Here is a 26266-nt window from a genome sequence, read left to right as displayed (position 1 = left end):
GAACAAAGAGCCAAGAAATCGGTGACACTGTCCACTCGATGGCGGCAGTTTAATTGCTGCGACTGCAGTGTCATTTCCATTTGAACTTGGAGTCGTGGGGACGCTGCCAACCTTCTTTTTGGGTCATGTCAGGCTAATCAAAGACTAGCTGGGTCACGCCCACGGCCATTTATCAGCATCATTCCCGGTCCTGGTGGTGGTGGTTGTGGTGGCGGTGGTATTAGTGGTAGCAGGCTCAGTAGGAGTCATCGGTGTCTTAGGCTCAGATGTTGCCTTTATTAAAAGATACTTTTCTACTGCACAGAAAGAAATCTTTGAGAAGAATTTGTTAAAGATAAAAATTAACATCAATAAATATGAATTTCCTATAGTCATTTTTGGCTTAAGTACAACTTTTTATTGCTGTTGAGGTGTAAAGCTCGGTTATCTGAAGTAATTTCCCTCAGTGTACTTATACACATTTTTGTGTTTCGCTGCGGCCGTGGCAAACGTGAGCTTATGGTTTATGGCGACTTAATAAGGCTGTGACCGGCTATCAGCCTGTTGCCCCGACTAACCACGATTGCAGCCCTGTCGGCATCTCCGGCTAATGGTTAATGGCCGGCGAACGGAGCGAATGGATCGAGTGGGGCGGAGAGGACGCCCGGCACATTAGGCACAGCAGCCAGGAGAAATCTGGGGAAGCTATAGAAGCTCAGGGATGCCGCATGATGATAAACAACCGAAGCGTTTTAAACGGCTTCATTAATCTTATTCAGCTCTGCGCTGCGCTTGTCTATTAAAGCCTTGTAATGCCTGCAAGACCCCAACATCCAGCATCCAGCAACCAACTTCCAACTTCCAAGTTCCAACTGATGATGAGCAGCTGTGGCAACCGCAATCAGCGAGCTGAGGCTGAAAATCTACTACCTGTCAGCTTCATGTCATTCCGGCATTTTATGAGCTGTTGCTGGAGATGAAGCTGGAGTTGGAGAGTGGCCAGGAGCAAAGGGGACTGGGATTCGGATAGAAATGGCATTGACATTGCCGGAGCTGAGGGAAACTGTGGGGCTGCGGCGTAACTGTTACTGCCGACTGCTCACCGGTTACTCTTTACCAGTTACCAGTTACTGGTTACTGTCACCGCCAGCCGCTCCAGCTGGACTTCGACTGACTGGGCTCCTCGAAGATGTGCCAGCATGATGTGTTGGGTAATAACTCGCCTTTCTAACAGAAGCTGCAAATTGGCATTTAGCTGGGGTTCTGCTTTGGAATAGGGCTTAGTCTGAATTAGTTTGTAAATGGAGGGATGTATGGTATCCATAAATCAAGTTTTACAACTGTTTTTTACTATCCATATTTCATAATTAAAATGGTTGATTGCATTTTACTAGTTTGTTAAAGAACAGAATATTTCCATAAACATTCCCGACTTCTTCTTCAACACTCATAAGACCTAACTTAAAGTTTTCTAGTCCGATTCCATACTGAAACTCCTTTTTCTTGTCCGAAGTCTTGTCAAGCTGCAAGTGGCCAATATTCTCCTTTGCGAAACCGCCGCCACATCATCATCATCATCACGATCGTCGTCCTAAACATGACAATTTTCTTGGGCTTATCATTTCATAATGAATTTGTTTTGTCAGCCAATAAATTATGGGCAACACGCCGCTGGTCTACCTACAGAACATACAGAGTACAGGTCCTGGCAAAACCCTAGGAAAACCCTAGCAGCATCCGCAATAAGCCGAGGAACAGCTATGGTACATTATAATCATCTGGGCAACATCATTGGCAGCGGCATAGAAAAGGCAATGTCTTGGGCTTTATCGTGAGACTCGTTGATTTACTGGCCCGCAGTTTGTTTAGTTATTAGCTTTTGCCCTTTTTGGCCCAGAACAAATTGCATTTTGATTTATACGGCCGGAGTGAGTTTATCTACACGCGACATAGCAAATCAGAAGATCGGAAAATGTGGAGATGTGGAAGGGGCAGGAAACGAGTGTCAGAAGGCGGTCGCCCACATCAAAAGGCTGGAAAATCGAAGGGAAAACGCCAGTCACCATTCCCATTTCCATACCCATTTCCCGCCCAATACCGCCACATCAAAGGGCATTAAAATTTCAAATAGGTAATTAAGTAAAACGCATAAACCGCACCACACGAAGCCAGTCGATTATTTACACTCGGCAAGAAGCGTTTGGCATCGGTCGGAGTATTCAGATTTCAGATTTCCGATTTCAGGTTTCAGGGTGTCAATCAATTTGCCTTCATCTGGCTTCACTCTGCGCTTCCGTGTTCAAGTGCAGCGCACGGCAAAGTGTATTAAATAAACCGCAAAACGAACGCTTAACTCAAACACATGGTGGTAAAATGCGGAAGGGCCAAACAACTTGAGTGCCGCAAACAACCGGCAGCGCACAAATACGGCATGCAAATTGTAATTGAGTCGCAGTGTGGGGGCCGCGGGGGTAAGGTCTGGAGACCAGGAACCGAAATCCCCAGGCCCCAGATCCGGGCTCATTATGGCCGCTGAACCTGCGAGGCCAGAAGCCAGAAACCAGCAACCAGTAACCAGAAACCAGAAACCGAAATCCGTAACCAAAACGAAGCGAAACCCAGCCGTCTGTAAATATTTGGCCATCCTTCGGCACTTGCTCTACTTTTCCCATTTGCCGCAATTAAATACATTAACGAGGGACATTTTTACTGGCTAAATGTCGGCGTTGGCGGCCTAAACTGAAATGTCTGCTGACCCGTTTCCCCAGCGGCATTTTCAACTTAGCCTGGCGCTGACCAGCAACTCTGTTTGCCGCTGTTTGCCGTCGTCCAATTTGTTGATTAAATTTATATCGCAAGCTGCCATAAAGGGATCTGTTTTATGACGGCTTCACTCGAACTGTCCCTGGCCCTTATCGACTGTCATCAATCTGAGCATGCCACCTGCAAGTGCACCTCCTCCGCCTGGCTTCCATGTTTATGGTTTTCAACAGCTGACATGTGCCCAATTAGAGCTACACCAGGCCCAGGGGGCTGACTACAAGTTTGGTTCCATGTTAGGTTCGTGGATTTACAAGAGGTATCTTCCCTAGGCAGCACCTAAGATATGGAAATGAATCAGCTTAAGAAGTTTTCAATGATCTGAGAACTAACCTTTGTAATAATTAAAATATATAATTATCAAAATACGAGGAGTCTTTCTTAGCAGCGTAATCTAATCGGATTGCCTAATTGTGGCGATTATGTTAACGAAAGTCACCCAACTCGTTTTCACTTCAGAAAATATGCAAATTGATTCACCATTTCTGACCCGCATTTAAGTTTTGTGTGAGCGGTTCAGTGAACTGGCCCCTTTCTCCGATTCTCTTTCTCCAATTCAGTGAGATTCTTCTGAGAACCTGATAAATGGGTCAATCGAATGAAACGAAACCTGTTGGGTTATCATATGTCCGGAGCATATCAAACCGTCTTCATAGGGAAGGGCATTCGAATGGAATTCTTATTAATGTGCAAATGAGCTTTGCCATTTGACACTTTTGATTTGGCCAGAACGGACTTTATGGCATGGCATAAATGTGTGCTAATGGTTCTGGGACCTTTTACCCAGACTTGGCATAAATTTTATGGCCTGACTTGACCGCCTGGAAAGACGCTGATATGACAGCAAGCCCTTCGGTTTGGGCCATAAATGCAGGCCGAATGGAAGATGCAAGATGAAGTGCCAGTTCGGTGGCCATAAAACATGGCTTAGGGAAGACTTTCGTGGTTAAACACAAATTAAACTGGGGCGGCTAATTGGAGTCATAACTTATGTGCCATAGTTGGCTGGAATGGCTGGAGTCGCTGGAATTTAAGCGGAGAAAGGTAGCAGGTGGTGTCGTGAAAGAGGAACAGTCACTCAAATAAGTAAATTGGATTTACCCCGGCCACAAGGCAACTTTGCCTGATTGCCTTGTGGATTGGGGACTCGTCGACTGACTCCTGGGCGCTCCACCTTTCCGCCTTCCTCGGATCCACGGATCCATCTCCTGGAGCTGTTCTATTGCTGGCATTGCTGCTATTCCTGCTACTTTTACAGCTCAGCTGACAATGTTGCCAATGTTGTACGGTAATTTTACATAAAAGCACATAAAGTGCAATGTTTGATCGTAAAACTTTTTTACGACATTTTTCCTGTGCGCATATATAAAAATGCCTTTCAGCCAGCTGACTCCTCAGTGGGTATTTTCCTTTATCTGTTGTGGCGCTTATATTATATTCCCCCGCCCACTTCCGCCGCCTCATCTGCTCTTCCAGTCTTCTGGCCCCCAGAAATTGTTTGCTCATATAAAATTTGTAACACGTGTGCCGGAAGGTGGCGGCATTTGTAGATCTGGGAGGTGAAAGTAGGACCCTGGCCATCGCCACACCCCATCCCTGCAGTTCTATTTCGGTGCGTAGGAAAATTTATGTTGGCCTGGTTTATTGTTCGGCAGCAAGTGAAACACTTTGGAGAATTGCTGCCACCAGTAAATCGAAGGTGGAGCTGGGCTGGGAAGACCCAGGGTGGAGAGTCTTCAGCGCGGAATAATCTTGGTAATTTACCCAGGAGCTTGGCCTCATAACTGCAATTGCAGTTTCCGTTACCTTGAGCTGCAGTCAGCAACATTTAAGCACTCATAAAGTTAATGACATGCAGGAGGGCCCAGGCGGAGTCAGGGAACACCCCCATTCAGCCACCTGAAATGCCTGGGATTCCATTGTATCTCCGAGGTATGCAAATGCAGCTGTCCCATTTAGTTGCCTCTGGATGGGAGTCATTAAAAATAAAGCAATTTTCACGCATCTGCCAGACCGAATGGAAAATAAAGTGCATTTTCCGCCACACGACGAATGGGTTGATTCTATTTTACAGTTTCGCAGCCAGCCCTTCGCCGCCCTTCATTAAAGAGAAAGAGAAAAGCTAGAAAAAGTATTTCTCTTCTTTATTTATAATATTTTTTTGCACAAAAGAAAATACACAAGTGCTCGGAGGGATGGGGGTTTGGAATGCTGTTGCAAGAATGATGACGTTACCTTCGGCAACAACCGCACGAAGCTTGCTGGCCAGAGGCTGGGGCATACCCCTTAAACGAAGAGGGTATGCCCACCTCGTGCTGCCCTGTTTGTAGCTGAAAATCGGACCAAACCATCAAGTATTTACTTAACCGCATACATCTTGGATGCAAACACTGCTGGGTATGCAGGAACATGCCTCAACTTCTGCTCGAGGCACGCCCCCTCACAGACAGCCAGTCAAGTTGTCCTACAGACCAGACGCGGTTCCAGCACCAGCAATGTGTGCACTCGAAAAATAAAACACTTTCCAACATATTTAAAAGGATATAGAAAATAAAGGGAGATCTTTAGCACTGTAACAATGCACCAACTTAGGTTGCCTTTAAATGTTTGAAAAAGTGTTAATCATCTTTCCTATTTAATACATAAGTTTTGATACATTTAATATAGTTAGAAATCGGTTTAGTGTATGGACTTACCTCTAGTCTGAACCCTAGCCGGCGTATCCAAGTGCAACTGCAACTGTGACTGCAACAGCGGCTGCGACTGAGACTGCGGTTGTGGCGCACTTTAAGCGAATTTCATTTGTCTGCAGCGTCAAGCACTTGACAATCACTCACGTAGCCGTGCAGCTTCCTGCCCCTCTCCCACCACTTTAGCCACCTTGCTGCCCCTCTGAGCCCCGTTGGGTGCCACCCCCTTGGAAATCCCCTCGATAAGCCCGCTCCCCTGGTGCTAGTCTGGGCTTTGGCTTCAGTTTCGTCTGGGCCAGGTTCTGGGCTTGGATTCTGGGTCTGGGTTGTTGGCTGGCTAGATGGCTGGCTGGCTGGCTGCCTGGTGTTAACAAGTTCCCATGCAACCGCTCAAATATTAACGCACACACGGCGACACACGCTGATTCATTGGAGGCAGCTGTCGTTGTCGTTGTCGGCAACTGTAAATAAATACTCATACAGCACGCGGTGCAAAAATCTTGTGTGTCATTGCACTCGACGGCCAGGATTCTGGCAGGAAAAAAGCTCCACGGATACGCGACTCCAGTGGGGGCAAGAATCCAGCGAAATATTTACCCGCAAACCGCTACAAATCATTAAAATCATCGAAATGCCAGCGAGGCATAATTAACTGCAACTCAATCAGTCCGAGGCGTAGAGTTGGGGCATGAGGCATGGGCATGGGTATGGGTATGGGTACGGGTATGTCATTCCGGGCACAAGCGTCAATGCAATTAGAGCTTGTCTGGATGTCTTGGACAATCCAATTGGGTTCCACAGGCTCATTACGTGCCAAATATAAGTGAGAAAGAAACTCGCAGGCAGTGAATCTGGCTCTGATTGTGGCCCCCGTCGAAAGTGGGCGCCAAGACACGCCGTCGACCGTGTTAATTGCTGCAAATGCCTCAAGGTATTTCGAGGCCCACGCCCAGCTGCCCCGGCCCCTTGCCACCCCCCTATCCAAACCCAAGGACCATATGTTATGTGGCAATTGTGTGTGAGGTGGCTGTAAAATTTATGCCCGCCTGCGGATTGCCAACTTGCCTTTGCCTCTGTGGCCACGTCTGTGAATTTAGCTAAAGATATGCACAAGCAGAAATTGCATTTCTTTAGTATAACCACAAGTTATAGCAACCATACTAAGTTATATCCTAAGGAATACCTTCTTAGTTCACTCTTAACTTGTATCAAAATCAATTAAAAAATGTTTTGAGTTATTTTTGAGAAATGTTTACTGCATTTACCTTACATATTTTCCCAGTGCACCTTTGGCCATGCATATTGCTCTCGAGGAATGAGCTGGGCTAGCAAATTCTCGGAAATTAGCGCCAGAGTCAGAGTCAGAAAACAAGACGAGACGAGACGAGACTAACTGGGACTAACTCGTGAACAAATTTAAGTAATTTTGCGCACGCATATCTCGAGAGGAGCATCGAGTGCCGTCGAATGGGGAATATTTTTCCAACTAATTCTAGACGGGATTATGTCATTGTTGGGGGCTCGGGAAGAGCGCATCTCCGAAGAACCCTTTCACGTCTGTCAGAATGGAATTTCCCCGAAGTCATCGCATGCCCACCTCCCATTAACTCACAGTCATTTGCAGTCTAGGAAAATAAATGCCTTTGCCCTTGGCTTCAATTTTCCAGCTCATTTGAGAGTTATTTACATCTCACTGCCCGACGCCCCCGAAACCAATAAGCTCCATTTCGTAGTCAAATCAGCGAACTAAAAAAGGAGGAAATCAGTGCCTGAGAGCAAGGCCTCTGTGCCTCCCATATACGAGTATCCCTCTAATGCCCCAAAACCTGGTGCGCATTTAATCATCATTAAAGTCTGAAAGTCTGAAAGTCTGAAAGTCGGAAAGTCGGCAAGTCGGGGAGTCTGGCACTGGTTCAGGTTCATGTTGATGCTCATGTCTGATGAGGTTGGGCAATCCTTCCGAATCCGAATCCGAATAGGAATCCTGTTTCTCACCTTTTTGCCATTTGCACTCTTCGATGCTTTCACGTTTTTCATCATCATTACCAGCAGCTTCTACGCACACAGCACGGCGAGTAATAAATAATTTCGTTTAGCCAGAGCCAGAGCCAGAGCCAAAGCCAGAGCCAGGACCAGACCAGAAACCCCTCGTTTTCCCAACCAGACGGATGTGCTGAAAGTGTGTTTGCCTTTTGCCTTGGCTGGGTGTTACTTCCGCAAACATAAAATGCCAAAAAGAGGGAAAATCGGGGACGAAGGGTCCTGTGATCCATTGAAATATGACAAAATGCTGTTTGAGACATTTTCAGTTATTGATACGCCCGTCCGTCCATCAAGCAAGGAAAAGCTGAAATGAATGCAAGTAGGGAGCCGGGTTTACGATGATGTGGGGAGGAGCGGAGTTTCGGGGCACAAATATTATTAATATACCAGCCAAAAAAAGGAAAAATAAAGAGCCGGCGATGGGGAAGAGAGTAGTAAAATCCCCCGGAAAATTGAAAGCAAAGTTTCGTCTGATAAATAGGAAAAAGGACGGGTGGTTTCTGCCAAATGCCACACGCACTTTATCACAAATCAAGCCAAGTTTTTCCCGGGGAGGGCGTCGAAAAGGGGGGTTTTGGCCAAAAGTCACGCCCATCGCCCACCGCCCGCTGTTGCTGTGATAAATTTGATGGGAAAAGAAATTATGAGGGTGTCGCTAGCTCAAGAAACGATGCTGATGTTGATGATGTCCTGTAAACACAGGCTCGGGCATAAAGATACGACGCTATAAATATGCCGGGCGATAAATTTCCCCAGTGTCATGTGTAACGATTCGCCTCGAGGGGAGGCGGGGGCCGGGAAGCCCTGCTCAAAAATCGATCAATGGCATATTTATCATATGTGTGGTGGCGGGATTTTTGGGGACCCATTCGCACATGGCCTTGCGGTTAAGTTGGCAAAGTTATGGCATTTGTTGAACATTCATGATTTAACTTTTCAGCGATTTTCCGGATGTGACAGGTTGTTGGGGCTAGCCGTGTCAAGGGAAACCCGCAAAAGAAAAACCCGTTAAATAGGAAATTATGAAAATAATGGTTTTCTCATTGCCCTTGCATGGCAAGGAACTTATAGTTTCCAAATTATAAATAAATAGAACATGCACTGGAGAAAATGAATTTTGAAAAATTCTACAGTGGTGTTCCCTGAAGACGAACATGGCAATGAATAAGTTTATTGCCGCGCAAATTGCTTTCCATTTAAATGTACATAATTTCTAGACGGGAGCTTAACGAGATGAGCATTAAATTTAAGGAAAATGTGGAAAATGCCATCGTAAAAGTGCGGCTCATAAATGTAAATTGTAATTTCCGCTGTGCGTTGAGGCGCTGCCACTTGTGGGTGGTTTTTCGAGGGAGAGGCGGCGGAAAAGTTGAATGAACTTGTTGTTGCATGCGTTTGGCTGCAATTAAAATTACATGCAGTGCATTCTCCATTCTCCGTTCTCCATTCATAGTGGCTGTCATTCAGAGGAATATGCATTTTAATTGATGTTGCTGCTGCAGTCGATGCTGCTGCTCAAACTGCTGCTGTTGCTGTTGCTGTTGCTGCTGCGTTGACAGAGTGACCAAGTTAAAGACAGATGTATGACAGATGTCAGTCAACTTGGCAGCCGACTTTCCATTAATTAGGCATAATATTTCATTAGTGTAATGAGCGCCAGGCGATGGGAAATGTGCCAGCTACTAGCGTCTAATGAAGGCAGAGGCACAAAAAGCAGGCAGCCACTATCTACGCTCTGCGATCCTACACCGAAAGAAATTAGCATGCTGTAATGGCTGATTTGGCATAGCATTTGAATTTAGATTAAAAATATGAAATATTGTGGGATTCTAAACCACTTCAAAGATGAACTGGCTATGTGGGATTGCAGAGGGTTTGAAACCTTTCCTCTCCTTCATTACATCATCTTACACCAAGTTACACCCCTTATGATTTAGTACGCTATTTAACTGCTTTTCTATCCGTGTATGCAAAACAACAGACTTGAGGTCTGGCCATGTGAAATGTGTGAAAAGTTGGCATGTTTTCCAGCTGCTCCTTTGCCGCTGCCGACTGCCTCTGCCTTTCATTATGCGAGTGCACATTAATTATTTTGTAGTTGCAGCCGCTACAAAAGGCGTACCACGGGCACTCTTTTTCTTTCTCCAAATGGCGGCGAATGTTGTGTGAAGTTGCCGAGAGATATCAGCCTGTGGAATACGGCAGACACTGGCGTGGCTTAATTTGTTTGGGGCTCAAACTAATTTGATGGGCTCAACGATTGAAACGTTGGTCTTTAGACTAGTCTTTTTTGTTGAGCAGGAACACAATCTTAACATGTTACTCATTGCCGTGCGGGGGCGTCACATGCAGTTGTCCATCTTACTTAAGTGTGCTTAGAATTCGCGCTTTATCAGCCGCATTTCTTCTTGTGGGGGACTGGGGCTTCTCCGCCTCTGATTCAGGTTCCACTGAACCGCGTATTTCGTCATGATGGCTTTAAACCGATATTATGGCAGCCTAAAGCCCGGCGCTTCCTCCTCTTTCCCCACCTCCTTTCCTCCGTTTCCCTGGGGACTACTATGTACTATGGCTCTAATGACATAATCTGCTTTTGGCCAACACACAGACACACACAGAGACTCACAGAGAGCCCTTTAACTAATCCGCTTAAGTGACTTTGTTGGTGTTGGCGCTGTGTGTGTTGGCCGTAGGTGATTCTTCTCTGCTTCTTCCACTTCATGCATATTAAACTTATCGCTGGCAAACAACCGCAATTATAAAATTATAATGATAATGCCCGACTAGGGAGCGGCAACCGCTGACAGTTGGACTGTCATTGCTGGTGATGATGTTGATGTTGCCTTCGCCGCTGATCTGCCAGCCAGATAAACGGCGAAGCCAAAAGAGTTATTAAAACAAGGCCTAGTGGCTTTAACTACGCTCAAATGCCAGAGATTTTTACTACCATGTTTACATGCAGACAAAGCAAACCAGTTTGCCCGTTGCAGTTGCATTCCCACTAATTGCCAGCTAATTATGTGCACGATATTAATTGCCACTTTCTATCTTTTCGTTTGCAGAAAATGTCCCACCATTTGCGATACACCGCGGCGTATACTTAATCTTGTCAACGGGCCCAAAGCACGGCTAAAGCAAACATGAACTGCCTTTGTCGCCCATCACGGATTATGTCCGTGCGCATTAATTTGCTGGATGAAACCGAGTTTATACACGAGATCAAGGTGAGTCAGCTCTAGAGCTCTACAGCTCCTTTTCCCCTTTCCCTTTCTCCTTTCACCCCCAGGTAAACATGGCAAACTCTTTCGCTTTCACCCCCATATCACCATCATCATCATCATCATCATCATGATGCTGAAGAGCGTTTTGTAGCCACAAAAAGTGTTGCATACCTTGCACGTGCCTCGGATTTTTAGGGGAGCCAGTGGGTGCCCGTCCTCATCAATATTTAGTGCAGGGCCTTGTGACTTGGCAAACATGCAAAGTGTCATCATTCACACGTCCATCGCCACAGATGTCTGCTGTTTCCATCCAGCGCCTTTCCATCCTTCCATCTCGCCGCTCTTGGCTCAAAACTGCTCACGTTTGCCAAATTAAATGGGTCGCCTGGCGAATCCCTTTGTCTCCATTCTCCATTCAGCTCGGCTGGGAAAATTGTGCTGATTTTGCACGCCATCTCATAGTTGGCATCATTGTGCGGGCAAATCAAATAAATTGTTGTGATTCTTCTCCGCCAGTTGGCCTGGTTTCTGCTCTCTGATTTCAGCAAACCTTTGCAAAATCTTGTCCCAATAAAACCCACATGGAAAATGAAACTCCCAGCCAGCATATTTGTATTTGTCTCTCCGGCTTTTAATTGAAAAATATTCCGATTCCAAGAACGGCATCGGGGGCATAAATCAGTTATGGATGTTCGGAAAAACTTTCATTAAAATGCTATAAACTAGCTCGATGACATCTATATCGACTGGGGATAAATAGCATGTGGAAGACATTTGGAGAGCACATGAAAAGTATTTTCTTCTTTGTGCTCCGATCAAAAAATAACCTAATAGAAAGTTATCTTCTCGAATGCCTGCAGAAATTGAACTACAACTGGCCAATGGAAATGTAATTGCTAAGAACAAATTAACTCTGGTTGATTACAGTTCTCTTTTTGGAAATCTAATGGACATCCAGACCACAGCTTGCCACAAAAATAACCTTGTTGAAGGTTATCCGCCATGACCAACCCTGGGTAATCGACTGATGTTCAGCGGAGATATGGTTGAACCGCAACATGATGCCCGATCATATTCAATGCAAATTCTTGTCATCTCAGATGCGATGTGCCTGTGAGGTCTGCGACATAATTAGCAGCGACTTAAAGGGCCGCCGGTTAATTATGCAGATGCCGTAAAGTCGGCCCATGAGTGTGTATAGTAAATATGCACTACAAAGTGTGCAGGAGAGTGTGTGCGAGGTAATTGGACCAGTTGAGCGTGAATCGCCCACGGGCGGTGAGTGGAGTTGTTGTGGAGACAGCCTGCTGCCTGATTGATCGTCCGGCGGGATAGAATCGGGCACCGAGGAACGGAACTCAGGCACGACGGCAGACTAGTTTAGCCATTCCGGGAACCGACTAATGACACAAGTCTTGTGGCGTGCGGTGCATGGCATGTGCAAAAATTGGAGCACGTAAAACGCTAATAATCACAGCTCATCAGGGGAGATTTATAATAATTTTACAAGATCCGAGCCGCAAGCCGCCGGCTGCTGCATTAGGAGGCGTGGCAACAATTTGACAACGGCCAAGTAGACAAGTGGACAAGTGGAGAAGTGGCCAAGTGTTTCTGGCCCGCAGGGGTCGCCATTAATGAGTTTAAAAACTGGACAGAGCCAGAGCAAGTGCTCGCTGGCACAACTTATCGCTTGTCATTATTGGCGGGTCGGGGCGAGTCACCTCGACTCACCACATGATTGATAAAAGACTCGCCGCCGACAAATTCCGAAAACCCAGAAAAAAGCCACGACAAACAACGTCGAAAGCCCAGCCATGAATGAAAACTCAAAGCGCCGCGATGACGATGGGCTGATATGCAAAAATGGCAGCGGAAAAAATGCGTGTGGCCGCCAGCCTCAAAACGTAATTTTATTTACACGACCACAGACTAAGGGCAAGGAGTGGCAGGCGGGAGAGCGGCAAAGGCAACTTGGGCGGACTGTCTGTCAAATTGCCGCGGCGACGTTGTCGTTTTGGCCGTGTTGATTTTGACGGCTGCCTATGGCACTAAACGCACGCACTTAAAGCCACCAAACGGCTCCAGAGTTCCATTAATGACAAAGGTATGAGGAAGGAAAGCCAGCAGATACACAGGAAGAAAAAGTATAGGAATTGGTGATCTTAAATGAGTATTGATAAGGCAACAAACCCGACATGGGAATATCAAATTGCTGAAGAGCAACTTTTTTCCGTGTAGATAGATTTATATAGAGAAGGGGAGATGGAGGGCAGACCATGTGGTTGACTCGCTTTGCATTTCATCTCGCGCCCAGGGAGTGAATGCTGCAATATTCGAGTGTGCCTCTCTGCAGTTGGGTAATCGATATTTCAGGGCCACGGCAAGAGCTGCGCCAAACGTTGCGTATGAGTGATTACTCGGAATGCGTTATCTTGCGGATTAAATTTAAGTCGACAAGCGGAAAACAAACAAATTCATGCAGATACACCCGCCAATGAAAGCCGCAATATTATGACTGGAAATTGGCTGCGAATTAATTTAGCTGAATCATAAAGGGATTTATTAATTGTTAACTTTTTGCGGTCACTTAAAAAGTGGTTATGGAATCATTTCGCTAAGCTTAGCTACATATGTACTTCGTGCTAATTTGATTTCAAAATTGCATTCATAAGCAGCTTTTGCGCAAAAGCCACAATAATGTCAATAAAAACTCTTTTGTAATTAATTTAATCAGCTTTTGCAAAAAAGAAATAGTTAATGGCAGAAATGGGTCCTAAAAGCTAAATGTCATAAAATTACAGGAAAAACATGAAAACATAAAACATAAGTACAAACTCCATTATATCAGTGACAAGAATCAAAGTCATTACAACAAAGCAAATAAAATTATAAGAAATTTAAGTAAAAAATGAAAAAAAACCTTATGAAAGAACGAAATTCCATAAAAATAGTTTCAAATGAAAAATCATATAATTAATAGGAACTCTTTAATCCCCAGTTTTAAAGACATATAAATACCTGAGCGTGGTCACAAAGTTCCCTGGCAAAACTTGACACAAATTCCAAGAGATCTTAAAGTTCCCGAGACAAAAGTCTGAGAAATGGAGTTGAACCCGCCGAAATCGAGACAAACCTCTGCTGCGGCGACCCTGGAGACCAGTCACTTAAAGGCTGGCAAAACTGTGACAAATGATTTTGACGACTTCATGCCCAGACTGGGAACTCTACGTGAGCATATAGACCAACATCTGAGCCCGAGTCTGAGTCTGTGGGCCATTTATCACGCTTACCATGCTAATGACATTTGGCCGAAGCCGGGGCGCAGACTTGGCCACTTCTCGAGTGCTCCCAAGCAGATCGCCACTTCTTGGCACTTGGGGCGGCCGAAATGGCATAAGCTTGTTATTGCTGGATAAGGTTATATAATTATTTCTTAACGGTTAAAGCCGTTCCGAGGCAGAGTGTGTGGGCATTGTTTGTCCAGCGCTTGATTCTGTCAATACAGGGTGCCATTGGAGAATTTATGTAAATCATTCCACGGCTCTAGACACTCCACTTCACACTGGTCATTGGTCGGTGGCTGGTGGCTGGTGGCCACAATGACAGGCCGAAATGGAAAATGGTTAGTTCGAGTGCTTCACGTTCAAACACTCCATGGCAGTTCGAAATCGCCATATACGAGTGAGTACGTAATACATATCGAGGCTGCAAAACACTGGGGCCAGAAGTTGGCCAGGCCCCCGAGCGACATTTAATTAGAGTCCGCAACTCGAAGCTCGCAGCTCACAGCTCGCGTCATTGCTGGCCGAAATAAACCTGCAGTTTATGGCCAACATAATTAAGTTAAAAGCTTTTTTACAGTCCCCCGCCATTCTGCAGCACAAACCGGACAGAGCTCGCTCAAATTGATAATGAAAATGAAAATAAGCAAAGCCCATGAAGCGTGTTTAATGGCTAAATAAATGCCGGGGTCTAGATTTCAGCACCCACACCTGTATCCCAGTGCCTGGCTATCCCAGTGTCTGTGTGTGCTTTAGTTTAATGTTGGCCAGGTTAGCAGTTATAGGCGGTAATTTAGCCCATTTCCCAAGGCCAGGCCATCGATTTGACCCATGAAGTCGAAATGAAAATGGCTGCATTTCCATGGCAAATGTTTAATAACGGTACAGAAACTCCCGGTGAATGGATTATGGCTTTAGTTATGAGGCACAGGGAGAAGAGTTTTCAGATTATGATTAAATTATATTTCAGCTGAAATATATCAGAATTTGAGTTTCAGTAACGGTTTGCTATGAAAACATTCCTCTAACAGCATAAAAACTTTTACAAAATTCACTCAGTTCATATTTTCCTAATAGGGAACTTATTTTTCTCCGTGGAGAAAGCATAAGCGAAATTCAAAACTCACAATACTCCCGCTTTCAACCGTATTAAATGACGTAATTAATAAGAGGCAAAAGGTCAGACCCAACAGCACCGAATGTTTTACCTTTTTGCCAAGCTCAGCGAAACAGTTTTCCGGCGTTGCCCTTTTTTTTGGCATTTTTTGGGGCAGCTGGGGTAATTACTTTATCTGTTGCTGAAGTTGCGCTTCGGTTGGATAATAGGATTAACAAAGCGCCCCTTGAAAGAAACCAAAAACAGAAATTCGGAAACTCGAAAGCCGGGCCAAAACTGGCTAAGAGTTTTTGCGCCCGTTCGTTGCCTTTCGCAGCTGTCAGAACCATAACTCAGTGTCAAGTCGAGACTCGGCGGCTATATCTGAGTATCTGAATATCTGAATATCCGAGTACGAGTATCTGCGTGGCCACAAAGCCCCCGCACCGCCGACAGAAAGACAAAAAGACAAAAAGCAATTGTTCAATCGGTTGAGGCTGAGAGGCTGAGCCATAGCCATAGCCTGATCCAGAGCCAGGGAGACCGGCGAAATAGATTTGCAAACAATTTGCAACAATTCAATCAAAAAAACTTTAAACGCAAATACAGAACGGACAGCCATCAGCGGGTGGCCAGCATTCAGGTGGGTGGCGGGCGGTCCGACTTGACGGCCATCAGATAACTCACTCACCTGGTGGTCCGTCGTCCGCCGTCCGCCGTCCGCCATCTACCGTCCAACGTCGGATTCCCGTAGACCCCGAAGCCCCGGAATCCCGACTTCTTGCGCCCTGTGTCGCTGTCAGTTGGCTCCGCCGTTTGTTTGCCCAAGCGTTTGAATGGGCCAGCGAGCAAAGCGCAAAGAAATTCAAGGTGAGCGTGGACTTGTGCACCTGGAAAAAAGAGGGGAACTCCCTGGCATGATTAGCCAGAAGTTAACTGAACTGAAGGGGCTAAAAACGTCGGGCAAAGATGATAAATGAAACCAGAAAGATAGCTTTGATGAATATAGAAAAGTTTGACTTGATATATTCGTTGTTTTATTTGCATGCAATGTAAGGAAATAGCAAAAAAAAACTGTTGATAAGTAGTTAGTTATCTTTTAGTTCAAGATTTCTTAGAGTGCAGACATCCATTTCTTGGTTTTTGCGCACCGTAGGATAAGCGGAGAAGTATTTGCCAGCCAAACAATGATATCCAGCATTTGCACAGACGTCGTGCGATTGCGATTGCGGAAAATGCAAGTGATGCCGCTGCGGCGGAAGTCGTAGCTCTCGCCGGAGAAGCCGGAAAAGCTCGAGACAAGTTGAACAGTTTGGACATCTGAACAGTTGCACGTGCAATATTTCACCGGCTCCGCGAGAACAGAACGCCCAGATGCATCGATAGCATGGCCCAGAGCTAGGAATTAGCACTGCAAAGGAAGCTATCCTCAAAGAGAATCCCAAAAAAAATATGTGCCGGAAAGATGCGACAAGCGTCGACAGGCCAAAAAAAAAGCAACGACGGCAACCCAGAAAAAACAGCCCAAACATGCCGCAAAAAGTTGCAGAAAAAATGGTGGAAAAACAGAATAAGAAGTGCCGCTATGTGACGATGACGATGACGATGATGTACCAGTACCCACAACTCATATTGCAGTTAAGGCCAAAAGCTGATTCCGCTGCTAAAACAGGGGATCCGACTGAAGGTGAAGCTGATGCCGTTGCCGTTGCCGATGCTGATGCGATGCAGAATGCTGAACGTTGAATGTTGAACCTGAGTCCAAAGTCAGAGCCAAAGTCAGAGGCTGAGTCCCAGCCATCCGCATCTAGCATTGTCAGGCTTTGTGCCGTTTGCAGTTTTCAGTTTTCAGTTTTCAGTTTGCAGTTGCCGTTTGGCGTGGCATGCGAAATAAAACTCTCGTAAACAGACAGCGACGTCTCTGAACTGCCAGCATCTGCGGAACAAGGAGCTGAGTCAACTTAATAGATTCAACTGACTCTCAGATACCCTGCGATGACAGGGCAGGATGAAATATCAATGAGTAATATTTGGCACTAAATGATAGGATTGGTATCTGCATTCTTATTTACACTTTACACAGTTTATCAAGGAAACCTTGATGAAGTATGACAATCTAAATTAAATTCACTTAAATGGGGATAACATTATAAGTTACACCCTTCCCGAGAGTAACACCAAACATGACTATTCCCTCATGGAGCAGGGTATTCAGCACACGGGGCAGGAATCTCAAAAGGCATGCTGCCACAACGACAACAACAACAAGCATTCTGACAACAAACATTGGAGGGAACAAGCAACCGGCAAACAACAAAACAACAAACACCGAGACGAGACGAGAAACCTTCTCTTCGGCGCTGAGCTGCAGGAATTACGCAAATCTCGTTTGTTGAATGTGTTTTTCAGCTAGGTGAAGATGCGCCAATATGGGATGAGCAGGGTGGATCCCAGCCTGGAAGCAGGGGGGTTCTCGAAAGGGGGCGCTGAAGGAGACCGGCGGGGACATAAATCTGCTTTAGCATTTGGAAACGCTGCCTGGTTTTTGTGCATAACGTCGACACGATGTTGCTGCCATTGCTTTTCTTTCATTTTGTCGCCGTTTTGTCTGTGACATTGCACTCGCCCTGTCCTTTTACCCATTTCTCTGTTTTAGCCCCGTTTGTTTGCTTTTTCTGGCTCTTATTTTTATTCCTTTTATTTCTGCCCTGAGCTTAAGACTCATAATGCCGTTATAAACACAAACGAATGCAGCTCTCTGCATCTGTTTTTTGCCTTTTCTCCTCCGACTTGTGTATATTTTTTGTTGTTGTCAGAGGTCAGCGCACGTTTAAGCCAAGCATCGCAATTATACGCACAATGCAATTGGAGAGGCTAAAAACTCAAACATACACACAGGCATATACACACACACACCAGCTCACATAGCACAGAGGGCATTAAGTATACGACCCGTGGATGGCAAAACCTTTTGGGAGCAGATGCCGAGCATCACTTCCAACATCTGACCTGACCCTCATTGCCGGCGACTTGGATTTACTTTTTATTTTCCATTTCAGCCGGCTTTGTTTTTCTGCAAGGGCAATAAGCTGGCGTTTCTCCTTAGCCGCCTTGCAGTTTAAATGGCAGCAAATGAGCTTACACACGGCAAGCGGGATTTAATCTGGCTGGACTTCGTATTCACTTCAAAGTTGCACACCTTTAAAGGGTCGTTTATGAAAAGTTAGGGAAACTTTTTGTGTATTTGAACTTACGACATTCTGGTTATATACCAGCAAATTCAAGTCAAGTTTGGAGTAGTTTTCATCATGCACCTGAGCCTGGGGAGCTCATCCCGTGAAAACATAAAGCATGTGTTAATTATGTTAAAGCCCTGTGACTTGCAGCGGATTCCTGGGCACGCAAAGGCTGAAATTGGGTTAGTCACGTCGTTAAAGTTTGCCAAGACGCTGATTGCGTTTCAGCCAAAACGCGATGCTGGGATTTTTCCGCTTCCCCCGAAAAGTGTCCCCCGAGGGTGGCAGAAAGGGAAGTTACTGGGCTGGCTGGTGGCCAGACATGTGTGCTATATTTTCCGGTTTACCACTCGGCGTTCTCTAATTAAGTTGCAGGGCAAAAACTTGCTCCGTTTTCGCTAGTGTTGCCGTCAGCTGACAAGAAAAGCAGGCAATCGAGGTTGAGGGCCAGCTGGGGGTGGCGAAAAATGTAAGCTCATTAAGTGTACTTGGCCAGGATTCGATGTCCTTTGGCTACAAGGGAGGTCCTTCCAGCAACATCAAAGTAAGCATAATTTGATTAAGACATTTTAGCCAAAGACCTAATCATCATTAGCATCAACATAATCATCGCAAGGCACATCCGGCGTCTCCTTAATTTTTTTTTTTCCATCCTCCTTCCTTTTTGCTGCGCTGTCAGCATCAGGATCATCTATAGCCTTCATCCTTTGATGCCCCAGACATCATCTACGTCACTGGTTCGGGGAAAATCTAATTTATTGAACTCTGTCAGTGAGTGAGTTGTGTGTGGAAATCGGCGCTGGAGCAGGGGAAACGGTTCCGCCCCGAGAATGCTTGTCTGGACCTGGAAAACCTTTTGGGACCCAAAACACTTTTGTTTGCACAAGTTTTTCCGGCAAAACCCCTGTGATTAATTGCGGTCCTTACGTGTTTACGTTGATTCTCGGCCATAACTTAGGCGCTGAACGAGTAGTTCATTAGGCTGGGTGTTATTTGGGGTGTCTATTTGCTGGGATTCCTTAAGAGGAAGGAATCCGGAATCCAATACTGCCCGATCGATAGAGCTGTCTCTCCTTCAGACGCTTTCGGCACTCTTCAAGGGATATTATTTTACTCCGGTCTCACCTCATCTAGAATTCCATTTACGTGCACATGCATTATTAGCTCCTTCTCTCAGTAAGTAAACGGCAACCGACAATATGATGAACGCTCATGGTTCTTATGCATTTTTAAAATGCACTTTCTTCTCGTGCTTTGTTTTATGGTAAAAGCATTGACAGCAGCAGTAAGCCAAGAGAAGCAACACGAACAAGAGCTTCTGCAGAGAGGATGACAACAATAAGGACACGACTTGTGTTGGAAATTTCACAGACCATTGTTTTAATGTCCTTGCCCACGTTCACTTCACGTATTTGTAATGCAATTTGAGCAGCAGGACTGCAGGATGAAGCCGATGTCCTGCCCAACTGCAGCACCACGTTCTCTGGCAACGCCACTGCCGGTGTCACTTCACTGTCACTGTGTCACTTCGTCCTGTTAACGACTGTCATCTAATGCAGTCGGCACAAATGCAATTAGTTTTTGACACACACGCACACGGGTCCCCCTCCTGTCTGCCGGAGTTCATGCAAAAATTCAACTCAGCTCGACCTTTTCGAAATGGAAGTGCTGTCACTTATATATTACCCCTGCCCACAGGACTTTCCATTCGTTTTAGGAATGTGAACGTGTTGCTGAAAGGATAATGATTAAGTGCAGAAGCATAATCTAAGATTAATACAATGCAAAGCCATAAATTCAACTTAACGTTTGTATTCATTATTGTATTTTATGGAAATGGGAAAACAAGCAAATAAATACAAATATGCTACAAGCATTCCGAAAAAAATGTATATCAAATATCATCTCCACTATATGCCATCCCTACTTCGACTCCATCTTTTGGCATTTACAATTCCCAGACGGCGAGTTAAGCAGCTCGATTTCGGAGTCGAGCCCTGAGGTCAGCAGAATGTTTAACATAAATTCAAAACGAGTTCGGGTCGAAGTTGCGAGTAAACTGGCAGTTACACCGAGTTCTCACTCCCGGAATCCCAGTGTGTTCACACTTGCCAGCCATTAAGTTTATTACGCAACAACAATAAAGCAGGCCAATATGCATGCAAAGGGGAAATGCCGTGTGCAGGATGTGGATGTGGTTCTGGATGTGTAAGAGGATGTGGATGCCCCAAAGGGATCCTTCGACCAGGCAGAAATACCATAAATAAAACATGGCAGCGGGTCGAACAAACAACAAAAGGCAAAAGTCAGTGTCTGCTGGTCAGTTCCCAAAAAAGAAGAGCACATGAGACACACTGCAGACAATCGGGCAACAGGAGCATCATCTGCCGGAGGGGGCAGTGGGCGAACAGGGTGAGCAGGGGCGTGGCAGCTGGCTTTGCGGTTAACAATAGCACGCCCCACGGCCATAGTTTGGGTGCTTTTTGCGGTTCCTGCAGCTGCGGCCACCTTTTTCGGGGGAAGCTCCTCTGGATTCCCCAGAGAACAAACTCAATTTATTATTGCCACTCGACGGACGGGGCGAGAAAAAAGGGAATTGGCATTTTAAAGCTTTAACAAATTAAATTAAACCAACAGCAAAATTGTTGATTGCCCGACTTTGGCCGCCTTCGATTTGCCATAAATTGTTTGGTCGAAAGGCAGAATGGCAATGGGAAGGTTGGACATTTTCTTATTTCCCATTTTATTTTATCAGAGGCACACAAAAAAAGGCAGCAATTTTCCAATTGAATAATTGTCACTGGGAAGTTTTCACTTTTGTCGGCGGAGGAGACTTAGCCAACCGAACGGAAAAGGGGCGCAGGACGAAAAGGAAAACGAGGACCGTGTCTGTGGCCATTCAATGGCTCAACAGTTTGCCAGTGTTTCCAGTGTTTGCCTTTGCTTTCCTGCCATTCCTGCCATTCCTGCCATTCCTGCCTTGCTGCTTCCCATCCTTTCTATCCCCAGGACTCTGCTCTGTTTTAACAGCAATTTTCTTGTCTATTTTCAGGATGATTTGCCCGGCCAGGCTCTGCTGGATGTCGTCTTCGCCAGGCTCAATTTAATCGAGACCTCATACTTCGGCATACGTTACATAGACGAGGAGAACCAGACGGTAAGTGTGTAGGGCAAAAAAAAGACCTCTTCCGCTGGGCAAACATATTGGTTTTGGAAATTCATTTTCGTTTTCATTGAAATTCATTCGGGCGCGATGAAAAATGAAAACAAAAAGCCGAGCAGCCAGACAACGGCAACTCTTTGAGTGTCCTTTGGCTGCGGGGCAACTTACATAATTTCGCTTTCGTTCGACCTGCAGGAGGTGTCCTCCATTGAATTTCCCACACAGTTTTGTGCTACCACCTGGTTGCTCATACGCCCCATGGTGCGCCCTTGAATTTAACCCTCTCTTTGCTTCTCCCCACAGCACTGGCTGGATCCTGCGTCGCGCATTTCGCGGCAACTCAAGCCCAAGTCGGACCCTTATGACTTGTACTTCGGCGTGAAGTTCTATGCCGCTGATCCCTGCAAGCTGCTGGAGGAGATAACCAGGTGAGAGGAAGTCATTGTTGGGGATTTACCAGAAGATAGTTGATTTTTAGCCACTTAAACCGATTCCCTTAAATACCATCGCTTCGTCCGCCTGAACATTAACTATTTAAGCATTTAATTTGTGTCATCCCATCTCTGGTCTGCCATAAATTCGGTAAATTGAATTTGGCAAATTTAATTTGTTAATTGAGGCACACAGACGCATAATTATAATGCAATAAACAACAAATGAAGCGAATTGAGATGCACGAGCTGAAAACTGTGAACTCGGGCTGCCCACTCAACTAATGGATAATGCATCGAGCAATTAATGCATTTATGCGCGCACATCAAGCGAAATAAATTAAAATAACGCCGGTTGACCAGTGGAGGAGGCCAGCAGGAGGCCACTAGCAGGCCAGCAGGCCGAAGGGAAAATGCCAAATGTCGCCAATGTCAAGGGAAATGGGAAACAGGAAATGGCAACTGGCGAATGGCAAATGGCGGGGGAAATGTAGCAATGTGACCATGGCCATGGTTTTCATCGCCTCGTCATCCACGTCCTGGGGGCGATTGCAGCATTTATCAAGCATTTGGTGTGTGCAAATATTGGCTCTCCATACGACGACACGTTGGCCATAATCATTCGCCAGGCGGGGGGATGGGTCGGAAAAGCAGGCAAAACCATTCGCCAAACATCATCAAAATCCTGGCCAACTGCCGCTGAATCCACTGCTAATATTAGCGCATATAAATGCATCGAAATGCACTTCTGGCCAAGTGGAAAAGGGGCGCCTGCATGACGAGCACGATGGGGGCGTGGCAATGCAATTGCCGTTGCATTATTGGAAGTGCACTAGGGCCAAAGAATATTGTGTTATTTTAGCTATACAAAGTCTGCGGCATACAATAAACGGCAATTGACTTTGGTCAGGACAAAGTTGAAAATCCAAACAGACGGCGATGGGATTAAGGCAAACAGGCAGCTTCAAGTTGAAGCTGCGCTTGATTTTAGCAAATAATTGTGAAATATGATGCCAGCCCACTGTCTGCCGTTTATTTGTTTCGTTCCATGATTTCCATGTTACGCCCAAAGTCAACAAGGCGGCTCTGTTTGCTGAGGACAAACATTCGGGGGGACCAACTAATTTTATGCCCAGATTTTGTTTGACAACTTGTTAACTGCTCCTTGTCCTTGTTTTCGGGTTTTGTTTTCGTCCTGTTTGCCAATGAAATTTGTCATTTGCAGGTATCAACTCTTTCTGCAAGTCAAACAGGACGTTCTGCAGGGCCGACTGCCTGTGGCCTTTGAACTGGCCGCCGAACTCGGAGCCTTTGTGGTGCAATGTAAGTATTAAAATGCCATCCGATTCACAGGTGTCACACGATTCCTTTGAGGTTATTTTGTGGGCCGACTTGAAGCCTTTTATGTGGAGTCAAGGAAATTTGAATACCTTTTGTAGATACCTTTCTTAAGTTTAATCAAATTACCTTTTATTTACCAAATAAATTTCTTTGATCTTGTGTTTAGTTGTGTCAAGAACTTAACTTATACAGTCTTAAAGTGCAAACTTACTGATTGCTTCTTCCTTCAGACACCATACTTACCAATATTTAAGGATTATCTTCTAGTAATCTAATATATATCCCCATATTTATATCTATCCACAGCCGAGCTTGGTGACTATGATCAGCGGCGCCATTCGAAGGGCTATGTGTCCGAGTTCCGGCTGCTGCCCAACCAGAGCAACGAGCTGGAAACCCGCGTCTCCGAACTCCACCAGCAGCTCAAGGGAATGTCGCCCTCCAGTGCGGAGCTCAACTATCTGGACAAAGTCAAATGGCATGATATGTACGGCGTGGATTTGCATCCCGTTCTGGTAAGTAATGTGCTGATGCTGCTCATGTGTCAAACCAAATCGGCTGAAATGGGAGGGGGGCTGCGTTAGGGTGGCCCTCGCCTGACCCGAAGCTCTGAAGTTCTGAAACCACAGATGGTTCACCAGACAGCCGGGCTTCGACGTTCAACCAGCCGGATAAAAGGGGTCAGAGGAATGCAAAGTTTAATTTCATTTCAAGGCAAATATTATAAATCATTTGCTCACATTTCTGTGGGGTCCCGAGAGCGGGGGAGGTGGATGATTACCCCCGAAAAGCGAGTCTCGGGTGTCTACGCTTTGTGCTGCGTAAGTTGGCACTTCATTTGCATTTTTTATTGCCCTTTACTTTGATATCAAACCTCAATAAATCACCAGCTGTGTTTGTATACATGCATGGTTATGGGGCTGGGTCGGGGGACCCCAACCCTTGTATTCCATGTGGCGAATGGTGGTATGTGCCACAAACAAAGCCTATATGCCTATATCCACCCCCTTTCACTCACTCACCCGTCGCCCTTGTGTTTGTTTATAGACACAAATCATTGACTATCGCGGCGCCAGACCGCCGTCTTTATATGCTCGCCGCTTTCTCCTTCTTTTTAATTTAATTAACAGCTGAAATTACATTTATTTCGGCTTTTTTCTGGGCGCAATATAGGATAGAGGTATCCATAAAAATGCCGCCTGCTGCTAATGGGCGAAAACTTTCTTCTTGTTAACACGTTTTTTGGCAATGGCCGAAAGGAAACTTTTCGCCCGCCTTTTGTTTGCCAAAGTTTCTCATTTTGCCTACTTCTCCCCGTTTTCCCACAGGGCGAGGACAGCGTGGAGTACTTCCTGGGCCTGACTCCTAGCGGGATTGTCGTGCTGCGCAACAAGACGACGGTGGCTCATTACTATTGGCCGCGCATTGCCAAAGTTTATTATAAAGGACGCTATTTTATGCTCAGGATAAGCGATAAAAATGTAAATTCTCAAACGCACCCAACGCGACAATGGCCACTGGAAAACTGCGAACTGGTAACTGGGAACCCGAAACGACAATGGCCACAGTGACGATGTGAATGAGGATGAGATGGGGTTTGGGAGATGAGGATCCCCAATCCCTAGCCCATCCCAGCCATAAATTTGTTTGCCGACAAGTGCTTTTTACAATTTGCAGTTCGTTCCGCGAGTGAATGGTCGAAAGTTAGCACTAAAGGGTAGTAGACCTATAACCGAGTTGAGTTGGAAGTATCTGACAGCTGGGATAGCTTAAAGTTACCTTAGAAAGATCTTCCCTCAAATAACTTTAATCTCCTAACTTATTTTGTTAACTAATTTTATAAATATAGCTAGCCAATGATGACAGTTTCAAAATAGTTAATTCTGCTGAAAGAGTCATATAGATATCCATCTCTAGAGGAACCCTCCAGGGTATCCCATGTTCTCCAGCTCATGCTGGGAGCCTTCAATTTCTTATTCCCGTTTTGCAGTGTCGCCAATTTTTCTGTGTGCTCCTTATGGCGACAACTTTTGGCTGTCAGCGGCATCAAGTGGCGCCAGGAGCCAAAAGCGTAGGAGGACTCGTTAGACAACAAGTAGCTGGTAGCTGGTAGCTGGTTGCTGGTTGCTTTAGTAGCAGATACCAGATAGGAGCCGCTGAATGGCTGAAGCTGCTGGAAGTTGCACACTTTCGGGTGTTAACGCTTTGATAATCAAAAAAGTTTCCCAGCCAGTTGACGCACACAAAAGGCGGAAACTTCAGAATTTTCCTTCGTCTTGATTTTTCCCTTTTCCTTATTTAACTTGTCTTTTTTTCGGCCAGCACTTTACAGTTTGTAATGGGAGGGGGCGAACCCGACAGGGGCATTCATTCACTCACTCACTCCGCCTCCTTTGTCGGCATGTCTCAGTAGAGTTCCTTGTTCCCAGTTCCCTGTTCGCAGTTCGCAGTTCCCATCGTGACTCGACTCTTGTGCTTATCACACCTTTGCGATTGGATTCCGTTTCTTCCGCAGAACGAGCTGAGCACCTACGGATTCGAGACGCCTCGCAAATCGGCCTGCAAGCACTTATGGCGGTGCTGCGTGGAACATCATGCCTTCTTCAGGCAGGTGCGAGTGGCCCCTTTGCCCAGTTCGCAGTCGCATGCCGCCGATTTGTTCCAACTGGGATCGCGCTTCAGGCACAGGTGAGTGACTAACCAGAAATGCTGCGGAGTACCAGGAACTCTCCAGGAAGTTCCTGTGGGTGCAGTCGTGTGTGCTCCGCCCATCAGATGGAGTTGTAAGGTCCGAGAGCCCCTCTGGGTCCCTGCTGCCTAATTTATTGGCCAAACCGAAAAGCGCAGCCAATTAAGACGTTACAAATTTCAATGGCCCAGGCACTCGAGTTCAATCCCTGGCCCCTGAATGCAGTTCATGTGATTAGCTCATTAAGGGTCAGCTCAAGTGGGGAAATAGGGCTGG

The 26266-nt window shown here is 45.8% G+C and overlaps 1 protein-coding gene across 6 annotated transcripts in view; it reads left to right on the top strand.

The window, feature by feature from the left end:
* LOC108104002 (band 4.1-like protein 4) overlaps positions 1-26266 on the top strand; it is a 56331-nt gene that overhangs the window by 13957 nt on the left and 16108 nt on the right. For all 6 annotated transcript variants that reach the window (XM_017209796.2, XM_041819399.1, XM_017209793.2 and 3 more), the window contains exons 2-8: positions 10595-10756; positions 21419-21523; positions 21833-21957; positions 23186-23283; positions 23608-23816; positions 24630-24782; positions 25817-25989. In XM_017209796.2, the coding sequence (XP_017065285.2) occupies positions 10673-10756; positions 21419-21523; positions 21833-21957; positions 23186-23283; positions 23608-23816; positions 24630-24782; positions 25817-25989 (947 nt within the window). In that variant the 5' untranslated portion in view covers positions 10595-10672. The remainder of the gene's footprint in view (positions 1-10594; positions 10757-21418; positions 21524-21832; positions 21958-23185; positions 23284-23607; positions 23817-24629; positions 24783-25816; positions 25990-26266) is intronic.

Source organism: Drosophila eugracilis, unplaced genomic scaffold (genome assembly GCF_018153835.1).
Source record: "Drosophila eugracilis isolate 14026-0451.02 unplaced genomic scaffold, ASM1815383v1 contig_670, whole genome shotgun sequence".
In the NCBI taxonomy this organism is placed as follows: Eukaryota; Metazoa; Arthropoda; class Insecta; order Diptera; family Drosophilidae; genus Drosophila; species Drosophila eugracilis.
The sequence above is the reverse complement of the archived record's forward strand: the minus strand, read 5'-3'. Positions and strand labels throughout refer to the sequence as shown.